The sequence below is a fragment of the Rhinolophus sinicus genome, linkage group LG01 (genome assembly GCF_036562045.2).
Source record: "Rhinolophus sinicus isolate RSC01 linkage group LG01, ASM3656204v1, whole genome shotgun sequence".
Lineage (NCBI taxonomy): Eukaryota > Metazoa > Chordata > Mammalia > Chiroptera > Rhinolophidae > Rhinolophus > Rhinolophus sinicus.
The window spans coordinates 52,993,051-53,019,761 of record NC_133751.1 but is presented as its reverse complement, the minus strand read 5'-3'; the positions used below and the strand labels follow the sequence as shown (position 1 = coordinate 53,019,761).

General features: G+C 36.4%; 1 protein-coding gene across 1 annotated transcript; it reads right to left on the bottom strand.

Moving 5' to 3' along the window:
• Positions 1–508: 508 nt before the first annotated feature.
• On the bottom strand, positions 509–26,711 carry CLDN16 (claudin 16). Its single transcript, XM_019743140.2, has 5 exons — positions 26,047–26,711; positions 13,502–13,604; positions 10,183–10,347; positions 7,438–7,629; positions 509–6,803 (listed from the first exon to the last, which is right to left on the bottom strand). The coding sequence occupies exons 1-5, from the start codon at positions 26,158–26,160 to the stop codon at positions 6,670–6,672; spliced, it is 708 nt and encodes a 235-aa protein (XP_019598699.2). The 5' UTR covers positions 26,161–26,711; the 3' UTR covers positions 509–6,669.

Genomic DNA, 26,711 nt, shown 5'->3' with positions numbered 1-26,711 from the left:
AGGAATAGTCCGATGAACAAATGAAGTACATGCAATGGATGCTTAGCTTTTTCAGGCCAGTGTATTATCACGATTCAGTCACTCACTTTTTCAAAAATATCTGTTGAAGGTTGGCTGTGTATCAGGCACTGTGCCAAGTACTTGAAATAGAGCAGTACACAAGGATAAAATGTTTTGCCCTCTTAGAGCTTGTAATCTTTACAGGAAATTGAGATATGGAACAAGAAACCACATTCATAAGTGAAGCACAATGCGGGCAATCAGAGGAGAGCTTCGGATGTTAGAGACATGCCGATATCTAACCTAGTCTGCTGGAAGTCTGGGAGGCCTCCCTGAAGAAGCGATGTGCTATTGGAGATAGGAAGGATGTTAGGAGTAAGAATTGGAAAAGGGAGATGGTGTCTTAGGGCTAGAAGCAAAAAAGCATAGGGCTTTTGAGGCAGGGAAAGAAACGCAGTCTGGTTGGAGGGTGAAATGCAAAGAAGAGAGTGCTAAAAGGAGAGATCAGAGCAGTACCCAGGGACCAAGTCACATCCAACATTAAAAATCATGTTAAAATGTGTGTTGCTTTATCTTAGAAACAATAGAAAGACATTCAAGCAAAGAAATAACATGATTGGACATTTATTTTTAAAAACTTCATCTGGCTGTAGTGTGAAGCATGGACTAGAGAAAGAAAAAGAAGAAACTGTTACTACCTTCCAGGAGAGAGAGAATGGTTTGGGCTAAAATGAGGTAATGACTTGGACTAAGGCAATGACTTGAGGGCTTGTAAGGAGTTAGAATCCATAGCATTTACTGTTTCGCTAGCTGTGGAAATGAAGGTGATGAAAGAGTCAAAGACAACTTCCTCGTTTCTCTTTTAAGCATGAAACACCTGGTATCGAGCCCACAGAACAACATGATTTTAAATTAGTTAACAATAGATTCTTACAGATTTAGACACAGTGTTATTTAGAATGAATAAGATGTTTGTTTATTGATACCTACCAGATACTACACATCTACACCTACCAGAAAGGCTAAAAGGACCAAAGACAATACTAAATGTTAACAAGGATGTGGAGCATCATACGGTTGTGGGAGCATAAACTGCTACAAGCACTTTGCAAACCTGTTTGACAATATCCACTATGTCTAAACATATGCACATCTATGACAGAGCAATTCCATTCCTAGGTATCAAAGAAGGGAGTGCAGGTGTCTCCCAAAATCACATACAAGAATGTCCATAGCAGCACTATTTATAATAGCTAAAATTTGGAAACAAACCAAATATCCATCACCAGTAAAATGGATTAAGTATCTGTGGCATATTAAGTAATTGTGGCATATAAAATACTGTACAGCAATGAAAACAAACATACTGAACTACACACAACAATATAGATGAATTTGGAATCTTGTGTTGAGTGAAAAAACTTAGACACAAACAAATATACAGTAGTTCAAACACAGACAAATCTAATCTACGGTGTTGCAAGTTACCCACAGGATAGTAAGGATAATAACTGAAAGGCAGAGCAAGGAGTAACTTCTGGGGGAAAATTATCTTCTGTTTCTTGACATAGACACTGATTTATTATACAGGTATATTCACTTTGTGAAAAATTCATCTAGCTATAAACACACTTTTCTGCATGTACTTCAACATTAAGATTACTGAAAAATAAATTTTTGAAGGACTGTGTCCAGAAAACACAGTGGTCAAATTAAAGAAGCCCCTATTGACCAAAGATTAACACTGCAAGTATCAAAATAATAATTATAGTAAATTAAAACACATTGAATTAATGAAAATTTATAACTCCATGGTACCCTGAAATGAAAAATATTGAAAAATTGTCACATTTGAGCTAGCAGAGTGATTTGAGCTACCTCGCTCGAGGGATAAAGATTGTGGAGTAGGTAAATGCTGTGCTTTCATGACATCAAAATTACAACTAAACTACAAAACAACCATCATTGAGAATCGTCTGAAGTCTTGCTAAACCAAAGCCATATAGAGGAAGCCACCTGGAGACTGGTATGAGGGGCAGAGATGTGAAATAGGCTGGTCTCACATCCACGTGTGACCATTAAAAATTGGAATATTTTGGCTGCGAAGGTCCCTCACCCCCAAGGAGCAAAGGGACAGACCAGGCTCCCCAGCCCAGGGTTCCAGTGCCAAGGAAAGGAGTCCCCACAATTTCTGGTTGTGAAAACCAGCAGAGATTGTGATTGAGTGAAACCCAGGCAGCTACATTCCGAGGTACTCCTCTTGGAGGACAAACTTACTCACTGATGGAATCACTCACTCTGAGCTCCAGCGCTGGGGCAGCGGTTTGAGGGGCGTGAGGAACACGCTGTCATGCAGGGACTCATGCGGGGTGTCAGGCGGGGTCTCTGGTCCCGCTCCCCACATACGAACGCAGGGCATGGTGAAGCCAAAAAGGAACACCCACGGAGCCATAGATAGGGGAGTCACACCACTATATTCTCACTGGAGGCTGGGTTGGAGACACAGGAAACAGGAGCCACATGATCTGCAACCCTCACTCCACCGCTTGCTAGCTGCAATCCATGCTTGCTAGCTCAGCCACCATCTTCTTGCTAGCCCCCATTCTTTGTTAGCATAGCTATAGCAGTTATATTAGTGGCCAATGGCTCACTGGTTACAGCTGATGGCCAACTAGCCACAGCTGATGGCCATCCAATCACAGTTGATGGCCATTTACTACCTGAGCCAGCACCTTTCCATGTGAGGCCCAGAGCCTGGAAACTGCTCTCTAGGGCTCCGTTTCCACACATGCGGTGGGGAACTGACTTGTCTGGCTGCAGTGTGAGAGCTCGAGGGGCAGCTTTCTCCCAGATGGAGGAGCTGGCAGGAGCCATTCTTCATTTTTTGAGCCCTCCCCCTTTCCAGCGTGCAGACACAGGCGGCGGCCATACCTGAATCTCCATCAGCCTAGCTATTACCATTCATTCACCCAACCCTGGTGTTCTGAGACCACACCCCCACCAACTTTCGAGCACACCCAAACAGCTTGCAGTGGCTTTTTCATATAAACTGCCTGCCTTGAGTCACGCTGCAGATTTTCCTAAAGTCTCTCAAAGGTTCACAAAACCCAAACAAGCAGCATCTGGCTTCTGCATGTCTGGTACCTCTAGCTGAGCAGCCCTTAAGCCCAGCACTAATGGCAGCCAGCCTTAGTTCCTGGCTTGGCCTCTCAAGGCACCTCCAAGCACAATGTGAGTGGCAGATATGTGTGGATTGCTTTGTGACTCATGCCAGGTGGCCTCAGGCAGAGCACAAGCTGTGTCTGAATTTGGCCTGTGGTGGTCCCCTCCCAGGTAGCCCTGGGGCAGGCATACCCACTGGCCAGGTTCAAACTGAGCTGGAGCATCACCTGGCTGCCTCCAAGGACGAAAAACTCAAAGTGCACACTGGGCAGGCACCAGAGCTCTGCTAAAGTGAATCCTGATCCATAGGGTCAGTTCCTGCACAATAGTTCCTTCACTGTAGTCACGGCCTTTCCTCACAACCAATCAACCCGGGAAAGAATCCCCCCATTAATGTGCAAGCAGCAACCAAGGCTCAACAACAACAAGAGGAAACACATAACCCACACAAGAGCATACCTGGAGCACCCGGCTCAGGTGACCAGGGAGACTGTGCCACTGGGCCCCACGGAACACCTACTACATAAGGCCACTCTACTAAGTCCAAGAGACATAGCAGCCCTACCTAATGTATGTCTATGTGTGAGTGTTTGTGTGTATGTGCATAAACACAGAACATATGGAAGGATGTGCAGACATTCAATAAGGTTTTAGGAGTAGTGATGTTCTAGGTGGAGAGAATATGGTGCCATGCTATTTACATAAGATACATTTTTGTTTTTCAACTGTCTGCAATGCACATATACAACTTCTATAATAATAAAATGTGATATTAAAAAGCAATAGCTAATAAAGTGGAAGATAAATAAAATTGTCTAATTTGTAAATTTTATTTTTTTTATTGCAATTAATAGGACACGACTACATTATAAATAGTACCCAGACTTTAGTGAACTTTAATATTTCAACCTAATCCTTTGGGCTTATATTATTTTTTTTCTTTCTCAGCATGTTGAGCCACCACCATGTTAATGATTACTTCTTAACTATTTAATATTTGTTTTGTCGTTCACTAGTTGCTATACAAAATATATTTTTATGCTTTATTTGGAGATGCTTTATTAAATTATCATGGATTATGGATTAAAAGGAAACATCTCCTAGGCAATTAAAAAAAATACTAATATTCTTCCCGGGAATATTAGTATTAAAAGATATAGTATTTTTGTATTTGTAAAAGTACTAATGCAAAATGTTCTTATTGAGAAAAAGATTCAAAACAGTCATAGATGTTAATTATCATCATAATACTTTGAAATATTTCCTCATACAAATAAAATATTTGAGAAGGGAAAAATTCGTATCTCTAAAATATTGTGAACTATTTAATTAATTTTTAGCCTGCTTTTCCCCAGAATTTCAAGAGAATATTAGAGTACACAAAACATCACAGACAATACGTCATAAAATAAAAGTGAACATAAAAATTTTAAAAACCATGGTTGAGAAAAAAAAAACCAACACAAATAAGTTTTTAAATGCATAGAATAATACCCATATAACTAAGAATCATGATCTACAAACAATATTTTTTCAAAGTCAATTACACAGTTAGTAATACCTATGAAATAAAAGTGAATCAATTGCCCATAATTCTGATTAGATTAGAACTTCTGAGAATACTGGTAAAATCATGAACACCACTCTCAACAACATTAATATGTGTACTAGGCTTTCATCATCTCATTTTCACATTATTTTTAGCTTTTTAAACTTAAAACACTTCTCTTGGGGTCCTCAGAAATTCACAACTATATTTCCGTTTTCCTAAGAACTAATTTCTAGTTTAAACAATAGTCCATTAAGGTACTGCAAGGGTACTAATGCTATTCATATGGATTACTAGGAATCAGAAAACCTGAGATTAAAATTTATAACCTTTTAAAAGCTCTACCATTTAAAAGATTAAAGATTATTACATTATGAATATTAATAAAATCCCATTAGCCATCATTCACTGATTTTCTTCTTAAGTGTCTATGTAATTCTATTTTTTCAAAAAAGCACCAATTTATGAGGGTAATTGATTTTGAAAGAGAGGGGTGAGTCTTTATTTCACTCAATCAACAAATATTTGTTAAATTTTATATGTCAGATATTTTGCTAGGCGCTGAGGATCTAGTTGTGAAAGGACAACTGAATCAGTGAATTCTAATATGGTGCATTCATGAAACATATTTGGATGTCCAATTAATAAATGAGTGAACTCCCTGTCTTAGCTATGAGGTGTGATAAAAATGTGAGTGTTTAAAGTAAAACAATTATTATAGTAAAAGACACATCACCATTAATACTCCTGAAATTACTCTCCCTCACTTTGAACATACTTATCCCATTGTTCTTGCCACTTTCTGAAGCAGTTCTGGAAGTCTTCTTTCATGAGTATTTTCAGTTGTGCTGTCGTGGCTGCCTTGATGTCCTGAATTGATTCAAAATGTTTTCCTTTCATGGTTATTTTGACTTTGGGGAAGAGCCGGAACTTGTACGGTGCCAGATCTGGTAAATAAGGTGGATGAGGACACAATGTCATGTTTTTATTTGACAGAAATTGCTGTACCAGAAGTGACGTGTGACATGGAGCATTGTCATGATGGAGGATGAAGCAAAGAAACTCATGAAAGAGGACCTCCAGAATTGCTTCAGAAAGTGGCAAGAATGATGGGATAAGTATGTTTGAAGCAAAGGAGAGTATTTTGAGGGGGATTAATAGCAATGTGTCTTTTCTGTTAATTTTTTTTTAATTTAAATATTCACTGTATTTTTTTATCACACCTCATATTACTGCTATAGTCTAATCATTTGGGAATGTAATGGCAAACTGAAAGTAGTGATACCATAATACACATATCTCTTATGTTGTTAATGAAACAGAAAGTCACCACTGATTCTATTAATTTAGCATTTGCCTTTGACGTTTGGAGCATGGAGGGGGAATTTCTTATCTTTAACTTCCACCAATGGCTGACACATAACGCTATTTTCTTTTTCTATTTTAACAGAATCAGAGCAGTAGCAGGCTCTGATATACTAGCTTAAATTTGAAAGAACCATCTTCTTCAGAGTTATCAAATAACTCACTCAGCTGAGAATACAAAAAGTGAACCGAAAACCGGGGAAAGAACGAAAGCTTGTCAATCCCTTCAAAGATGAGAATCTCTGGCCTCTTTTGAGGGTTGCATTCTATTCTTAAAGTGTCATTTTATTTTAATATCACAATGTCACAGTCTCTACAGCAATATAGAAATCACAAACATTTTTATATCCTAGCAAGCTTGTCTTGAAATATAAGGAAAGTGTTTGTATGTGCATGAATGAGAGAGGGAGGGTACACAAAATGAGGAAGAACCTGAGAATAACGGAAGTGACAAACTTTTTGATTAAGGTGAGCAATTATTTTAGTTGAACATGAAGTTTAAATAACTGTTTCTGGGTTAACCCACTATTTTATTAACCAGAACTTTGTGACTGATTAGTTAAATAACATAAACACAGACTGATAGCAGCACTTTAAACCCTTGTGTCGACAGCATACATTTTGGCAGTCTCTGTCCGAGGAGCCACATATGACTTGGCTATGGAAATAGCTGCATTTGAATAGTCCTTCCTCATAGAATAAGGATAGTTTCTTTCAGGTCCAACATCTGTTTGAGAGAGAGAATTGTGGAGATAAAAAAAATAATTATGGCTGAGAAAACTTTGAGAAATAAAATAATGTCATTTTATATATTCTTCCCCAAAAGAAGCAAAGATATACATATTCTAAGAAGGAAATCATCTAAGAAGAACTCTGGATGAAAATCTAAAATTTTCATCCTGAAAATTATTTTTGGATTTAAAATTCAACCAAGTATCCTCCTTTTATTTTTCCTGATCCAGAGAGGGATTCCCTTAGCTTTTCAAGTGATAGCTTTATAATAGAAACCATGTTATATTCTTTCACAACAAATATTTGGCTTGCCTCTCAGACTACTTCTCTGTTTCATTCCAAATATAAATTTAATAGATTGAGTGAAGACATATAAGATGATGACACATTAAAATAATCATTATATATTTGGGTATTAGGCACACTTGTAGCTTTTATTTTCAACGACTGTAACACTAACTGGGTAATGAGGTTCAAGTATTGCAAATCAGTTGTCCTTGAACAACTGAAATTTTTAATGGTAGGGATCAAGTAAACAACATTACTTTGGACTGGTGAGATGTGTTGCCATTGGGTTGGAAAGAATGATACTGGAGGTGAGGAAGGAGGCTATTTTACTTTGTTCTTACCTTTGAACAGGTATAAGCAGCATGTGAGGACAGCCCCAGCCAAAAAGCAACCCAGAGACCCAGCCATTCCAAGCCAACAGGACCAACCAAACTTATATTGGATGCCAAGAAATATATTGTGCAAAACCAGAGAAGAACGTTCCACATAAACATCAACGGCATACCACACAGAGCCAATGATTCCTGGGGCACCTGAAAGAAAAGAAAGATATATTAAAAAAAAAAAAGATGCAGGCCTTTTCCAAATTAACATCCAAGGAGATCTGCCTGATACCCAAAATTGATGGCATTATTTAGAAGGATAATAACAACACTATGAATTCATGGACAACACAAATTTTGGTCACCTCTTTTATGTCTTCCTTTTGCCCTCTATCTTGTATTTCTCCCAAATTATATCTTAGTTTAAACACACATAGAAATGCAAAAATAAAATAGTGCAGTGCTCATTTGCTTGAGGAAATCTAAAATGGTCACTGTGGTTTTCTTTAATTTTCCTATCTTTCCAACATTATTTTAGTGTTGTAGAAAAACAAAATATATTAAAAACAAAGAAAAAAGAGAAAGAACACAAAATCAAAGACAAACAATGTAAAGCATATGTTCATTCTATATTGATTTTTTAAATTGACAGTATAAGTCTTTAAGAACATTTTGTTACTCCCCTATACCACCCAGACCCACCAAGGAAGCTATGTCAGCTACATAATCAGTACCCATATGGAAACTGTTTTTACAGTCACTTATTAGTGTTTTAGGATTAAAAACAAATAACTGAAGTAAAAATTGTCTTTATTTTAAAATAAACTCTTATCTATCACCCCCACATAACATAAGAATGAAATAAGAAACTTTATTACTTTTAAACTTTATTACTTTTTAAATAAAACTCACTACTCATACATTAGTTTCTCCGACAATTGGCTTGAAATGATGCCACTAGGTTCCTCTCGTTTTAAAGGTCTAAATTGCATGTCAGGGCCTAGATACAAGAAAAGAAGATGGGGAGTTGGGAGATAAAAGGCTATGTGAAAAGGGTATTTCTGAAATTTGTAGTGTCTAAAAAAAGTTTTACATTTTTTTCTAGGAAGTTTGTGATTTCTATTTAAGACACCATTTCATTGCATTCTTCTCCCAGTTTTACAATGCAAGAAGTTTAAGAAGAACCAGATCACGAACATATAATCTTTAGATAACAGGGTATAATTTATCACCCTTTTTTTTATACTGTAACCCACAGGTTTAGAATGGAAATCCCTTGTTTTGAAATTTAGAAACAGATTTCATATATCTATATCTATATCTATACCTATATCTATCTACATATAGCATATTAATTTCAAATGATGGTTCCAAGACTTTGGCCATGTCTGACAATTTAATTTAGTCATTTATTCAAACATCCCTGCAAGAATTTTCTTTATTGACTTAGTTTTCTTTAAATTTAGCTCATTTTGTTGTTTTATAAATATGGACCATCTAGTGATATCTCAAAAAGTATTCTGGAACAAATTGTATAGCATTAAATGATGTTTAAATTTATCAAGTAAAACACAGTGTAACCTCTAAAAGCTTTATTTTATCACTAAACTGGATGTAGAAATGAATGCCTTAAAAAAATTACTAAATTTTTGTGACTTATTATAATACAAACTGAGGATCATCAGGGCCTTGACTCGATGCATGTGGGTGGAAAAATCAGGGAAGCCTGGTTTTGAGTATATGGTGGGTTAGGCTCCCCACTATGAGCTTGCTCTGTTCCCACTGGATCTTCATAATAGCAATTCAAAATAGGTGTTAATTGCTGGAAATTCAGCCTATTTTGCAGATCTGGAAACAGAGATAGGTTAAGTAACTGACCTAGGGTCACATAGTATCACTCATATATATCTCCAGGTATAGTTAGTTCCAAAATCCTTATTCATTCACTATCCTACACTGCCTGGTCAGGTTTCCACTTAACATTTGCTTTGCTAACTTTTTGCTGCTACCATAGATGAAGATGATTCTCTGTGGCGGGCATTCCTAACAGTTTTCAGTCTTCCTGCTCTTTGATTTCTTCCACAGATACTTCCTTCCAACTTGCATTAAGATCCAAAGAAGACATCATGCTGTAATAGAGGAATTCTACATTTTGAAGTTGATGACAGACCTGAGTAAAATATCAATTTTGCTGTTTCACTAATAAACAACATGTAAAGTGCTTTTCAACGTGTGGTTCATTAGTCATGCTTGATTTATTAGTCTTCAGAACTCCATTTATTCATGCTTCTTAAGAGGAGATAATAACATGATCTGTTTATTGTGTCATTTTTGATCAAATGGGTGGGCACATGAGAAAAGTCTAACACAGACCTTGGCACAATTTAGTTCATTGCTAAGAAGAATTTGTGGGAGTGGGTACAGGTAAGGAGGTGGTGGCTCGGGGCTTAACTGAGGATTTAACTTCAGGAATAATCACAAAAGAAATTATATTTTTAAATTAAAGCATTATACAGCTGCTTTAGATGGTTAAAAATTAGTTTGAGGACGTCAGTAAATCTTGATCTACTTATTAACAAAAAGAGATTATCTGATTCCAAAACAAAAGAAAGTAGGACTGATGGATGTGTTCTTTATTCCTTCAGTCCAGAAAAGCAAGTCACATATGATCCTGAAATGAACTGCTTCAGAACAGCACCCTCCTCCTTCACCTCAAAACCTAAAGGAGCTTCTCTACCTCTATCACTAAGTCCAGACCAATACCTGCGATTAGTAATGTGGTTCCGGCAACAAAACAGAGGCGGACTTTGATGTACGGCTCTTCAGGGAGGAATTTCACGCAGTCAAGACCAAGGAGTAGGGTGATAAATCCAAACCCGGCTAGAATATCTGCAGTAATCATCAACGCTCGGGTTACCACCAGCTTCACTGGAAGATCAGGGCATTTGGTTACAGCAGAGTCAGATGACGAAAAGATGTTAATTCACAGAAGTACATAAAAAATATAAATAAAAATAAAACCACATACAGTAACACAAGCAACTGAAAGAATCATGCATTTAACTTTGCATAAACTTGAAAATGAGTACCCTTAAATTTTTCGTAAAAAATATTATGAGACTGTTGACATTAGTTGCTTAAGCATTGATTATTACTTAGTCTTACTGGCTTCCTAGCAAAATGCATGGCATATAGTGATGACTAAATAAATATTTCTCTTTTGCCTTTTGTTCTGGAATGAGTACTGGTCACGAGTATTACAGTTGAACAGTGAATTGAAGTACATAGAGTATCTGTTCTAAGGAAGTTACCCAATAAATATTCAATAAATAATCATTGTATTTGTTTGACGCTTTATTGAAAAAATATTTTAAATAATTTGTTAAAATTTGGTATAGAGGAACAAAGTAAAATACTTTAGGATGTCTCTTGCCAATTTAGGCTGTTGGGAGCCATCAGTAGAATTTCAAGAGGAGGAGCTTCTGTCATTAAGCAGAAGACTATTTCTGGAAGGCAGATCATATTCTCTTTCACCCCTTCAAGCCATGACCAAAGGAGGGTTAATTAATTCTGAAGTCAGAACTACTAGTATTTTAGCTAACAGAGAGGAGTAATAAAATATATTCCTTTAAAGATACAGGAATTTTGTTTTATATTCATAATGATTTGGGTTTCCTTGCATTGTAAGTAATTTTCCTCAATGGTGAAGTAACTTTAGGGACTATTGAGTAATAGGTTGCTCGCAAAAATGTGGCCAATTATTCTTGTTTAAAATACAAAAAATATTTTTTGATCCATGTAAGAGACTATCCAGGCATAAAATCAGCTTTACATTATTACCAGGTACGTATACTATATATAATCATTGTCATTAATATATGAGCATCTATTTGTTTCTAGAATGGAATTTTTAAGTTCTCCAAATTTATCATTCTTTAAAATAATTTACACTCAAGTTTCAAATTTAGGCCGACTCTAAGGCTGATTTTTCTCAAAACTAAGGAAAGAAAAAATGTGTAACTCCATAGGTAATTGTCAGTTTTTATATTTCAACAGATACTCTTGATTCTCAAATGGTATATACAAGTGGGCCTCCTGCTCAGCATCCCTAGCCAAGGGGTCCCACATTTTGGAGTGCCCCTCCCTGAAATTTAAGTCCCTTTTCAGAACCTGGGACCACCAAGGTACAAGAATGCCATCTAGATGGGGTGTCCTGAAATCCTTGAGGGTCCTTGAATTCCCCTTTTCAACCCCCGATGCCACCCAGTGTTATTCAGAGGCCACATGGAACTCCAGCACTCACACTGACAGGTCAGACAGGGCCCCATGGCTAGCCCACTTCCAAGAGGGCAGCTCTAAAAGCAGGTGGCTAATGCTGGCTAGACAGAAATTTCTTTTTGAGTATTGGGTGAGATTTGGCTGCCAGAGTAACATTAAACACTCTAATGGGGGGAAAGGAGGCTCAAATTAACTATATCAACAGGAGCCCTGAAAAAAAGTATTTATCTGGGTCTGTATATCCTAGGTTTAAAGAGCAATGGGAAAGATTATGAAATTTTGAATGTGAAAAGATATCAAAGACTAAAATAAAATTCTACTTTCTTATAGGTAACATTATAATTTAGAAGTTAGAGTTATAGTGTTATATTATCTTCTTCAAATACATTTTAATCTCTGTTGTGCTTAAGTATATGATAGAATTTTTAAAAGATCTTTTAGATATTATTTGAAACTAACAGGTAAGAATATATCACAAGAAAAATATGAGATAGTGTAAGCAAAAGACAAAAAAGGAACATTAAAATATAAACAATGGTTTTCTCTGTACAGTAGGCTTATGAGTGATTTTATTTTCTTGCATAAATGTACATAACCATATTGAAAAGGTTGAAAGATTTCATCTTTCTTTTTTCTTCTCAGCTCTAACCATCTGATGGCATTTCTGCAATAGCCTAGAGTCCACACAAATTTCCATTCTTATTGACCAAATCATGCTTCTTTGTAGGTAAAACTAGGTTAGCGCAAGGAAAAAAAAAAAAGACAAAGAATTAAGAGGTCTTTTTAGACAAATAAACTAAAGGCCTTATGAATTATGTTAAAAATGTTTCAGGCACTCAAATCCTAAATGACAGAGGAAGATATTTTATAGCACTGCTCCTTCTAAGTGCTTTTCCCTGGATGAAACAACTGTTCAGGGGAAAAGTCACATTCCAAGGTTTATTCTTCAATTATATTAAGTAAAGAAGTTGCCATGTGGTACCATCACCCGTCAATTACTTTGAAAGAGACTAAAACCAATTTGCTTTAATAACAGGACCAGTATTTCTTGGCACATTCAATACTCTAAAATAAATAATCGGTAAGGAGAAGAATTCAGAGAATCAACAATAACATGTTTTAATCTTTGAAATCTCTTTATTCCTAGAAACTTGGACGTTGGTAACACTTAATTATAATTTAAAGCTAAGAATACGGAAAGCGAAGGAGCTGGTTTCACTATTCCCACTAATAATGTGTCACATATATTGATTTTTTCATTCCCTGGTCCCAGAGTCGGTGTATCTCTCTTTGCCTACCTATCTCCCTATCTGTTTTTCTGCCTCTTTCTGTCTGTGTCCCTTTATCTCCACCTCTCTCTTTCTTAGCAAATCTTCCATTGAAATACTGTAAACTTCCTATTTGAACTAAGTCATTGCTAAAAGATATCTCTGAAATGCTTTTCATCTAACTTGTCAATTCTAATAATCAAAATCACAACATCCTGAAGAACGTATTTCCATTTTAAAAGTGTTTACTATAAGCCTAGTGTGTATCGGGCACTATGCCAGGTCTTTGGAGAAAAGCAGAGATGAATAAGATAGCATCTTTACACTAAATAATTTATAAATACATGGGAAAAGATAAAATACGCTAAAATGTTTCATTTCACATTTCAGAAATAAACAAAATTTCTAATCAAAACATTTAAAACTGGACAGACCCTTAATATAGTACTGTAGAAAACAAAACAATACAATGGAAACCTGAGTTCAATTTCCTTTGGTATTCCCTCCCTGCAAGGGGATGTCTAAGGCATACGTACAAGGGTGTTCAGCAAGTATAGAATCGTACTCGTCACAGGTGCGAATTCCATCAAAAGCATTTGTGACACACTCCCACCAGAGGCCCCGGCATTTTGTGCTCACCTAGATGTTGGAGAAGACACTGTGTGAAATGACTCACGTAGACACACTTCAGTTCCCCACGATCAAAGGAAGAACGTGGCTCTTGTGAGTTTGATAGCAAAGTACAGTGGTTACAAGCGTGATCAGAATTTCATTTACAACAAACATAATGCATTTTAGAGTATTTTCCCTTAAGCATTAATAATTAAAGGCTTTCCCCACCGGGAAATGAACTCACTTCCTGAATGGAGGTGGGGCAGAGGAAAAGTCATGCCTAAGATGGATAAAATCAGAATTCCATACATGCAAATGCCTACAACTGGTTCCATCATGGCGTCATGGTTTAACATGGAGACAATTCTCTTCACTTTTCTGTGCTGACATTTACTCATCTCCCCCAAATCAATATAATAATAGGATAATAGGTGATAACAGTTGACATCTTTAGTCTATTGAGAATGTACATTAATTTTTCTTCACTGTTGAAGAACACTGGGTTCCATGAAGAAAAATGTTATTATATATGAGGTTCATAAACTTAAAATAATTGCCACAGAAAGCTATACATAAAACATGCATAACTGAAATATGAAGACCGCATGGTTTCTTCCTCCCTGCTCTTCTGACAGACTACAAATGCTTAAGCTATGATATGGATGTAAACAAACTGAGCATTAGTTTCATACGCTCTGACAGCTATAAACCACTTTTACTTAGAAATGTTGTACAGATGATTCTGTGTCCACTTAGAGCTAAAAGCTACCCGTGCCCTGAGCCTTCCCATACTTTATCTATAAACTGTAAGTCACAATAGATTTCTTAGAATTGTAAACATGCCAACATTACATAGATTCCAGTATTCTTAACAGCGCTCATGCATATGAAAACAGCTAATATGATTGTTTCTTCTGGCTCAATTATGGATTCACATTACCTTGGAAACCTGGAAATAGCTTAGTAAGATTTCATCAAGAACTATCTCGGAAAATGAAAACTTAAATTTTTTCTTAAAGACAGAGTAAACAACAGAGCAGAGTGGGAAGAGAAATGCAAAGGCATGGGGATTATAACTGATGTGGAGAAGCAAGGAAGGAATATAAAACACTTTGGTTTGCAAAAAAAAATCCTGTCAGGGACTATTTGTTCTGCGATCCTCTCTGCCCCACGTTCTGCTTGGAGGTGTGTTGTGTGCCAAATAAAGCCCTACTGCTCACTACTCCATCACAACTTTGAATGTAGTAGTTCTATTATCACTGTCTATGTAAAATACTTATAACTGGTAGCAATGAATAATTCTATATTGAGTCTATACTATGAAGCAGTTACTGCTTAAGGTATTATTTCATTTATTCATTCAAGGACCCTGTGAGATATTATTATCATTGTCTATTTCACAAATAAGGAAAATGAGGTGTAGGAAAGTTATTAACCCCAAGAAAGCATTGTTAATAAATGAAGGAGCTAGGACTCAAACACAGCAGTCTTTGTCTATGCCCTTAAGCATTGCAACATACCTAACACCCGTTTTTAAAAAGCTTAAGTCCATTTTGGGTTAAAGTACTCTAGCAATGGAAATTAAAACATAGCTTTGAATGAAGTCATAAGTCCTAATTTTATTCTTATCCTACAGCCAGAATTCTACAAAACCTCACTTTGGCTTGCTCTTCCTAAGGTTAAATCTGGAAGTGATGTTCTGAAATGTATCAAGTATTTATCTCAGGAAGCTGAGGAATCAGAGACCAAAAATATAATGAAGAAAATCCATCTTGTGAAATTTCTAAAGAATATGAATATGTAAAGTTATGTAGGGATAAAACATAAGCTATAGTTGAAAACATGTAGACTTGAAATATGAATTAACACTGTTATTACTGTGTTGTAACATGGGCAAGATCTTCCCTTTTTTGAGCTTCAGTCTTTTTATCTGTATAAAGGAGATAATGCTAGAGTGGTTATACGAATTAAAAATTATAAACTTACACACTATAAATGATATGCTCAACAAATGATAATGTAACTACTTAAATATCATAATACCCTGGGTAGTGACTGCGTTCAGCTTTACTAATCATAACGACAGTGGAGAAAGGTAGACGTAATAGGCTGAATGGTGGTCCTCAAAAAGATATGTCCATGTCCTAATCCCCAGAACCTGTGAATGAGACCTTATTTGGAAAAAAGGATTTACATATGTAATTAAGTTAAGGATCTTGAGATACCAAGATCATCTCAGATTACCAGGGTAGGCCCTAAATCTAATGATAAGCGTTCTTATAGGAGACAGAGGAGAGACACAGACAGAAGAGAAGATGGCAATATGACGATGGAGGCAGAGATTGGAGTGATATGGCCACAAGTCAAGGAATGCCCACAGCCATCAGCAGATAGAAGAGAGGTAAGGAACAGATTCTCAGCTAGAGCCCTCAAAGGTAGTGCCACCCTGCCAACACCTTGATTTCAAACTTCTGGACTCCAGAACTGCGAGATAATAAATTTTCCTAGTGTTAATGTGAGTGAAAAAGGAACTCTATAATAACTCTGACAAGTCCGGTGACAAAAACTAACCTCACAGGGTGAACTGATCATAAATTCCTAACAGGGAAGGTCATGGTAGGTAGTCACGCCCCAGGTATAACTTCTTTAGTGAAAGGTTTATCTTTGCCTTAAGCAAGTCCTGTCCATTGTTTCTGTGCCTCTACTTTAACATATACCTTTGAAATGCCTCTTTTTCAGACCCCTCAGAAGCCAGAAGTGTAGCCACCCTCAAGAGACCATATAATCTTGTTAGCTATCCTGTAATCTAATCCCTGCCTTGCTTTCTCTCACCTATGTAATCTTCCTCACATTCCCTCCTTAATTGCAAATGTCCAAAAGAAATTGCAAAATTGTCATTCTCCAGAACACTTGTGATCTTGCTTCTCAACAAAGTTGTCAGTTTGGCTCAAATAAGCTCCTATAAAAATTATCTGGGGGAAAAAATTATCTGCAGGTTTGGACATTCTTACATTGACATTAAGCCACCAAATTTGTGGTAATTTGTTATGGCAGCCCTAGGAAAAGAATATAGTAGAGGCAATTTGTACGGAACCATTATACTATAACAGAAATATGGTATAACCATAACAGAAAAGAGACTTTCTCATAGCCAATTGCCAGTCTCTCACTTTTAAGAAACACACTGGATCCAGTTTATTCCAACTTGAGCTAGGTACGTGGATTTGAAGTTACTGCTCCATAATCAAACAGTGACTATCCATAATTTTCTTCTAATGCAGCCACGAAAACAAACCAACAAACCCAATATGGCCATTCTTGTTATATATGAGATTATCTAGGAAGTAGCCTGAGATATGTGAAGATACTTATTTGACATAAAGAGCATTTCTTTCTTGCCATCATAATCCAGTAGTGGTGTCATTTTCCAGGCTATTGATCATTTACCTGCAATGACCATATTTAGAAAAGCAATGAGCTCATTAGAGGAAACAAGGAATCCCATTTCATTAGATATTAATGCTCAGGGGCACACTATTAGATTGCTTGGTATTCACACTCAGTTAAGGTATGTGAGAATAGTGGCTGTAATTAACTAAACTTCTGTGTTAATGTAGCACTTACTGGAGACACCCTTAAAGGTGCCTTTGTGCACAAAAGACAAGGTTAAAAGATTTTATGTTGTCATATTTAAGAAAGCCCTCCTTGTTTATAATAGATAGTCTTCACGTAATTATCTTGGTGTTGTACAATGGCTTATTAAGAACTTTTTAAAAAGCAAGCGGATCAAAGTTCTTAAAAGTTTTAAGACAGATTCTTAAAAAGCAGACCGATGGTTAAAATATTATGGTTAACCTTTCTTAAAGGGCAAAAATGCAAAATGTTCACTTATAATTCTTAGTTCACAGAGTTGTCTAAAATAGATTATTCCAAAATTAAACTTTCATCTTTTAACATGTGATTTACATATTAATAAATAATATAGAACACCATACTAGAGGAATTTTCATATTATTTCAATGAATATCTGTGGCTCCTGAAGTGAGGAGGTGATAGTCTCCTAAATGGAGAGAAGTCAGTATGACAATAAAAGTACAAGTTACAAATATGAGGCCAACCGAAATCTCTTAATATTAATTAGTTGCCAACAGTAAAACATAGAGATTTTACAGAACAGTCCAGATTTCTGGCTTCCCTTGGAAACTCGATCAGTCTGGCCACCCGGACTTCCTGGCCCCACGTAGCAACAATTCCCAAGAGCTGAGTAGTTACTCCCATTAGGTGGGATTTGTGTTTACATGTTCCTCACTATTCCTGTGCAGTCTGCCTTTCTCATGCATGTTGACTTCCTGGTTCCACAGGCATTTGAGTTTTCCTGTCCTGGTATATAGTAATGAGAATAAGTCACTATTGCTTTCAACTTGCCAAATTTCTACCTATTATGCAAATCCCACTTCCAGTATATTCCTTCATTCATGAGATTCACCCAGTCTCTCACTGTTTATATTTTTATAGCATTTACAATATTGAATTATCTTTTTGTATGTGCATTTATGTACATCTGTCTTCTAAGTTTGTCTGTTGTCATCTTACATACCATATTCATTGAATGGCTGTCATGCGTCAGTCAACAGACTAACTAAATGCTGGGGATACAGCAATGACAAAGACAAGTATGTCACCTTGCTTCAAGGAGCTTACAGACCCTCCTTCTTGGTACACAATAATGCTCAATAGATGTTTACTGAGAGGAAAAAAATCTGTCAATTTATCTAATCCATACACATTAAGCCCCATTTGAACTTTGACATAGATAATGGTTACTGACACACTGTATGCACTGATGCGTAATAGGTGTTTTCAACTTGACTGAATAGACTAGAACCGCTGAATCCAAGAGTCAAATAACTATTATTTAAACTAGAAAATTTGTAACCGATTTGGTGTGAGCCTAGACCCTGTCTATTCAACTGGCTCTGGAAAGTATTTACTACAGTGCTCAGGATGAGCAGGGTACCACTCAGAAAAAGCTTTAAGAAACCATATTGAGGATGACTCTTCCCAGTTGAGTTTATAAATTATTTCTTCAATCCTGATATTTATTATTCTGATCTCTTTATCACTTTCCCATTAAGGCTTCTCTATGCTAGTCTTTGCCAATTTATCTTTTCTTACTTTGGAAATACTTGCAAGCAGCAACACACAATTTTGCTTGCCTTGTCTGGTTTACTGTAGTTTTAGGTGTGTTTGTCTTTCCTCTGCATAGTTCACATATATGTTTTGAGAATTAGAGAAACTTAAAAACATTTTAATTGACATTTATTTCTCCTTCAGTTACACATGAGAAAAATACACACACACACACACACACACACACACACACACACACACAAGGCCAGACAATTAAGTTTGCAAACTCATCCTAGAAAAAGTGCTACATCCCTCATTGCTGAATATCACTATGGTCACCTTCAAAGTACTCCCCTTGGGAAGCTATGCATAGATGCCAGCACCTAGTCCACCTTTCAAAGCAATTTTGGAACTCTTTTTTTTCCTGGAATGGCCATCAGAGCTGTCGACGTATTACCCTGGATGTCCTGAATGTCATTAAAATGTCTTCCTTTCAGTATTTCCTTTATTTTTGGGTAAACAAAGAAGTCATTGAGGGCCAGATCAGGTGAGTAGGGAGGGTGTTCCAATACAGTTATTTGTTTACTGGCTAAAATCTCCCTCACAGATAGTGCTGTGGGAGCTGGTGCATTGTCATGATGCAAGAGCCATGAATTGTTGGTGAAAACCTCAGTTTGTGAAACTTTTTCACGCAACCTTTTCAGCATTTGCAAATAGTAAACTTGGTTACCTGTTTGTCCAGTTGGTACAAAATTCATAATACATTATCCCTCTGATATCAGAAAAAGGGTAGCAACTAGTTCACAACAAACTTAATTGTCACATCTTGTAAATTATACCCAGCAGGCTCAGTAAATATTTGTTGTTGGTTAACTACTATCAAACATATTTTTTCAATATGCATTTGGTTATAAATGCATATGCACTTTAATTTTTGTGTGAATATAATATACATAGGTAGGAGAATGCATAAACCAAAAGAAAAATTAAATGTCATGTAGTTATATTTTAAAAACCACCTTGCAAACCCAAATTATAGGAAATTATGGTTTTCATACCATTTTACCATCTTTGTGCTAATAATATACTTTAACAGTGAAGATTCAACTTGCCTGTTTCCAGTAGTTCCTTGTATATATTTATTAAGATGAAAAAGTTTTAATAATACTAAATAACACATTTTACTATACTATACTAAACCTTGAAACATTTTCAATTTTAACATGAAATACATTTGATTTTTTTTATACTAGGATTCAGAACTTCTGATTTTAATATTTTATTTAAGCTTTTTTTCCCTATCCCAGCGTCTAAAAGAACTCAAGACAGGCATTTTATAAGGATGAGGAAGAAAGATTAAAATAAACAGATGCCACCTTTCCTTTGTACTCCATTTAGGTACCATGAGTTTATTTACTAAAATATATTTGGTTTAGCTCTGCCTCCTTATTTATGGAGCACTGGCTAAAAGTATAAATGGCAAAAATATGATAATACAAACTTAGTAGGTAAAATATAATTTTTGTGTTCTTCACAGTTATATTACCTAATTTATTAGGTTGGTGTAAAAGTAATTGCTGTTTTTGCAATTATTTTTAACCTTTTAAACCACAGTTATTTTTGCACCATCCTAATGCATATCTGACCTATCTAAATATTTGTTTTAACATTTATTGTTTAATTCATTTAAGTCACACATTTAATCATTTTAGAATGCTTATGAAAGGATCGTATCACAACTTTGCAATGATTACTTCCCAGTGACAGATCACAATTTATGTTGAGTGAATAATAATAAAATACTAATTTTCTTTTTTCTCTCTTCTTCATTTCTTTCTCTCTGAAACACTGGGCAGAAAAGCTATATCCTCAAGACCAGAATTCACACTTCACCAACTTTATTACACATCCCGGGGATTAGACCTTTATTCCTATCTTATTAAAAAGAGAAACTAAATCTATATCTTGAGAGAATTGAAATTGTAGCAAAATAAAAGATCTTTCCTAAAAAATAATGATGGTCTCCCTACAGAGATACTCCTAATTTAGGGATCAACGTGAGGTTTCTGAAGATCACTTCACATTATATTTCATTCACAATCATTTATTCATCCTTTTAATAAATATACCAAGTATCTTAATAGGCACCCAATCAATTGGTGTTAAAAACACATTATGAGTTCCTGTTATTTGGAAGTTCATGCTAGGTTCTGTACAAGACTATGAGATGAATAAGAGAACTTTTGTAGCCTCAGATGTTCACTGAAGGAGTTTGGAATCAGTTGGAAAGTAAAACTAGTATATAAATAATCAGAGTACATGCTAGATATAATTATTTTAATATTTACTTTATGTCTGAGAGAATTGTAGTATCATTAATGCATGTAGAAATCCCAAGAGATAATCTGGTTATAGGGATAAAATTAATCCAAATGTGGGAAGTTTTCATTTGAGGTAATAAAATTTTAATCATAACAGTACTTGGTGTATTGCAGGTTCTGAGTCAATAATTAACAAAAGATTAACTGAAAATGGAATAATCTTGTGAAAACATTTATTTCCTTGTGATAACTGAGAGACCAGTAATTTTGTGAAGAAACTAATTTTTTATTTCAGTGAGGACAATGAAGGATTACACATCTTATAATATAGGTAATGTACTAATAATGTTATTAATTCATAAATTTTCTTTTTAAAATGTATTTAATAGGTAACTTATGCTATTTTGTCTTTATTGTCTGTCTTATTTCCCTGGTTAGACGAAAAGGAAACAGTCACAAATATAAAAATGGGCAAACCACAGCTCAGAGAAGTAAACAAAATCTCTCCAAGAGAATCAATAGCAGAAATAGAAATAGAACTTAAATCTCATAGCTCTTCCTTCAGTGAACATTATGCAAAATGTCATTTCCTCTTCCAGAACAAAAACAAAACAGTAAACTGCAAATAGACAATAATATATCTAACATTTATTGACTGATTTGTATTTGCTTGGTACTGTGGTAAATGCTTTAGATACACAAGTTCTTTTAATCCTCACAAGACACTTATAATGTGCATATTTTATGCACAGAAGAGGAAATGTGGTTTACAGCAGTTTGGACACCTGTCTAAATTTTCACAGCTACTACCTGGCAAGGTGGGATTTAATCTCCAGTCCTTCTAAAATCAAGTCCAACCTGTAAGTCCCTCCACTATAAATCATTGTATTACTGACCCCGTTGAGGTACGGCATAAAAATCTAAGTGAGAAAAAATGAGGCGGTTCAGGGACATTGATGCTTGATGACTTCTGTATAGAGACTAATTTTCCTCCACTTAAGCTCTAGGTGAGTCACTCCACCAATCCTCCAATTGCCCCAAAATAGTAAAGGATTTTAATCTTGACTTCTCCCTCTTCATCAGCCTTCTTTTCCTATATGCAATCAATTACCAATCCTATCAATTTGAATTCTTAGGGTTTCCCATATTTTCACATATCTCCTTATGCTTGCTACCACCCCAGCACAGACCACCATTGTTTCCCTCCTGTTTTATGGCAAAAGTCTCCTCATTGGTCTCCCGATACTTCATTTCACCCCTTCTAAACATTTTCCACAAATAACCAGAATGACTGATCTTTCTAAAACACATGTACATGTTTGTTTACAATGAAGTATGCTTGTCTATGGTGTACCATCTGTATTTTACATGATACACAAAGTCCTTGAGACCCAGTCCCTATATTCTCTTCCCTACACTGAAAACTCTTCCTATGTTGAAATATACACAAAGCCACAAATGTAAAGTGCTCTTATACTTGGATCTCTGCCTATACCATTTCCTGTGCTTGCAATATTCTCCTCTTCTCCTTCCTCACCCACCCGTCCTTCAAGTCCTTCGTTTAAATGTTTCTTCTTCTAGGTAGACTTGACTTAGATTGAGTGATCTGGACACGCAGAGTTATTTGTTATCATAGCACGTGCATATCACACAGTAACTACCAGTTTACCTTCTTCCCCGATATGTTGAGAGCAACATAAGGAAAATTTAGGTCTCTTCCTCCTTCATAATCCTGTACCCACCACAATACCAGGTAGACAGCAAGTGCCAAAGAATATTTGTGAAATGAAGAGAGAGAGAGAGAGAGAGAGAGAGAGAGAGAGAGAGAGAGCAATGAAAGAGAAAGTGAGGGAGAAAAAGGAGAAGAAAGGAAGAACATAAGTGATAGAAAAGGGAGGATAGGAGAGAGGAGGAAGAAGAAAGGGGGAGGAAGAAGAAAAAGAAGGGATGGAGAGAAACAGGGAGGGAGAAGGAGGAAGGAAGAAAGGAGGGAAAGGAGAAAAAAATAAGGAAGGAGAGTGAGTGGGAGAAAGGAAGAAAGAGCTTGTGAAATTGCAGAAAAAATGGAGAACATTCACTCAAGATTCCAGTGGAAATTTTTGGGGAGGCTCTAGATGCCATCAGTCCTTCAGTGACTGGCTATTTCTCTGGGATTGCAAACGTCATCATAGTCAAGGAGTCCTGATGTTAAAAAATGTAAAGATTAAAAAGGACTTTAAAACAACTGAGTTCAACTTCATCTTGTAATTGAGTCAAGGACAAGAGTGTGGCTTGCTCAATATATGCAGACAATTAAGAGGCAAACACAGGCTAGAATAATTTCACAATCCAAGTTGTTTTCACCACATCTGTCTTCCCAGAGACACAAATGAATCAATAATGACAGGAGCAGGGTATTAGCTTCAGGCTCTTGGTGTCTGATTTAGGGCTCTGCACACTGCAATTCTGTGTACTATTTCTTTTTCCTAATGCTTTTACTTAATGCAAAGAACACACACTTCAAGGCAGGTATAAGTAAGGCAAAATAATATTTTGTAGGATTTGAGTATTCGCTAGTAAGGCACGAGTATTTGAGCTTTTTCTGCCTAATACTCCTTGTTAACTCACCTTAATCCTCTAACAAGCTGTGAGCTTTTCCTCATTCTCCACTTTATCATGTGCCCTCTAGAAGGCCCCGGCCGCCATTTTTATCTTTTGAAATCCTTTGCATCTTTTTGAGGCTTTGCTCTAATGTCTTTTTCTCCCTGAGACTTGCTTCATTGTCCCTTGCAGGAAATAATCGTTCTATCTTCTTTGCTCCAATGGAAATTTCTTCACTTATTTCTCAGATATGAATTGGCCTATGCCTTTTATTAGTTTCATGTGCATATTTTTTTTTCTCATTAAATGTAACTCCTGGAAGGCTGGACTCATTCTTGCTTTATCTTTATTTCACCTAGTAGAAACTAGCATAGTACCTTTAATATGACATATATTTCATGTTTGTTATGTTTACTTGAACTATAGAATGCATTTTCCAACTCTGATGCCTGCATCATCCTAAGAAAAGCTAGAAATTCATAATATTCCTTTTTTTAAAAAATTTTCCATGGGTATGATGTGTTCAACAGTTGTTTAAAGTGAGCTAGTAATATGGACCAAAGGTAATATATAAATGAGGAAGGAAGCAGGGAGAGAGAGAAGTATAAGTGAGCCAGTGAGTATCAGAATCTTGAAATTTATGGATAGTAGCATGATTTATATGCTTTCATGTGCTGGACAATTGAAGGAGCGATTATTAAGAGAAATTTGTGTCCCTTTAAAAATATTGCCAAATAAAGTGATTGTTGTAAGAGAAGGGGCATCATTTGTTACAGGGTTCTTTTAATATGGAGGCTTCTTGGGGAATATTTGTAGCAATATATTTCAAGTATGGAAAACAAAGAAGAAGCTAAGAAACCCTAACTTTTGCCCAAGGTTAGTAAGGATTTACTCGAGGTGAATAACCTGGCCTGCTCATTCCATTCATTTTAACTAGAAGTGTTCTTGTACAGGGCAGGTGGCAAATTGGTTGGATGTAGAGAAATGAAGCAAGAGGTACTTTAAATGCCAGGACTCCCAATCTCTCTCAGCAAGGTTTGACCTTTTCTGAACCTCCATTTCTCATCAAGTGAAGTTAGCAGTTCCATTAGCTTAAGCAGAAAGATTTTCAAATTATTTTAGAAAATATTTCTACAGTGCTTTTTAGATGAAATTTTTTATATTTTTTAAAAACATAATTTTAAGTCTGCTCAAGTCTAACATTTTTCTGCATTAATCACCTACTACTGACAGCCCAGATTCTAGCAAGCTAATGGCCGCAGACATTTTTATCTGCCCTTTTCCCTGAGCATTGTTCAAAGAGCATTTTTTTTTCATCCACCACTTATATGCATGGCCAGATAAAATGCATCACTGGACTCACATATAGCAAACATCCTTTACACTAGTTCAATTCTATCACAATTTTCAGAAATATAATTTCCTAGTACTAAAGAAGTACTTATAACTCCAATGATTTTGAAATGCCATGTCAAGAAGTCAGAGGAAAATTAAAAGCAAGAAAAATAATGGCAGAATTAATACATAGCAAAAAAGAAAGATTATTACTTTCCATTTCTAACTCCAACTTGAGAGTTGATAAGTAAAATTATGAGAAAAAACATATAAACTTGCTCTTGGGTATCTTTTATCAACTTCATAGAGTTGACATTATAGCATTTGTTAGAGTAAATTGTTCCCTTCAGAATGTACATAAGAGAGCATATTGGGTTGCTATATACTCTTTATTTGAGTTCCTGATATATTGCTTCTTTTTCTTACCTACACTTTCTGAAACCTTACTGATGAATAATAGCTGATTTTGATTTTTACTCAGTTCTATCTCTCTCAGATTCGTATAACCACAGGAAATGCTTTTAAGCTCCAGAATTACTTCTTTCTGAGCTTCTGCAGTAAGAAAAATAAAATCCTCAAATGTGAACCACTCACTCATTCGTGCATAACAGTCGGTTCCCAAGAGTAATTCATTTTTAAGAGAGGGTTTCTTAAATCCATATCTGTTCCCTGCACCTTGGGACTCACTGGAAAGTCTTATTTTTCCCTCAGACATGTTTGTCCTGCTTGGAAACTCCTCAAAACAACATTTTCCTATTGCATGCTAATTCTTTAGGTATATGCAGTGATGGAAGAGGTGAATTTCCAGAGGCCTCAGTGACAGGGATTATGTCATTACCCTTGTGGGAATTCATCATTATGAAAAAAAAGAAGCAATATGCAGTTATCTCATCTGTAAAATGGCATAACAATACCTCCCTCATAGATTAGCTGGGAGGATGACATGAGCTAATAATGTGAAGACTCGGTAAGCAGTAAAGAAAGACTAGGCCAGTCCGCATTGGCTAATATTATCATCGGTCCCAGGGAACACAGTGAAGTAGTGAGGCTCAGGGAAAATTTGGAAGGGCTTGGTTGAGGAAAAGAAGTTGCTGGCGTCTTACCTCCAGGGAATCATCAGCATTCACCATCCAACAGTCTGTCCAGGTGGCTACAACCAAGAACCCAGTAGAAAACAAGGCAAAGAAGCAAGCGATGTACTGAAGAAGCTCCCTCATCTTGGCGAGCAGCCCGTCTGGAAGGGATGCATGGGCAGCTGCAGCCCTGGGCCACTCAGGGAGCTGGACGCTGTAGTCTCCTGTGCCTCTGGGACCTAGGGATGTGAAAATACCGGCCTTTTCCTTCTCACACCCCACTGCAGGCGTCTTGAGTTACGGTAAGAGTAATACAAACAGGCTGGAACCCACAGAGGGGTCCTGGAGGTCATTATCCAAAGCAACCAGCCTCCAATCAGAAGCCAGGTCAGCAAAACGACTGGGTATGTTTTGGGTGGGGAAGAAAAGGAGTCCTGGTTACGTTTTCTGCCCAGACTGTGGGCTAATGTGAGATGATGGTCCCCGAGGCACGTGCCAGCATCAAGATGGAGAGAAGGAAGAGGGGTCATACCCCATGCTGACGCCTGTAAACTGATCTTTCTCAGGCCCTCCAGGGAAAGTGAGCTATTCTCCTCCCCCTCCGTAAGGAGGCTACACGGTTGACTGCTATTTTATTATTAGGACTATTTTAATATTCGCTACCTTAGACAGACAGGCCACTGGGGAAACTATGC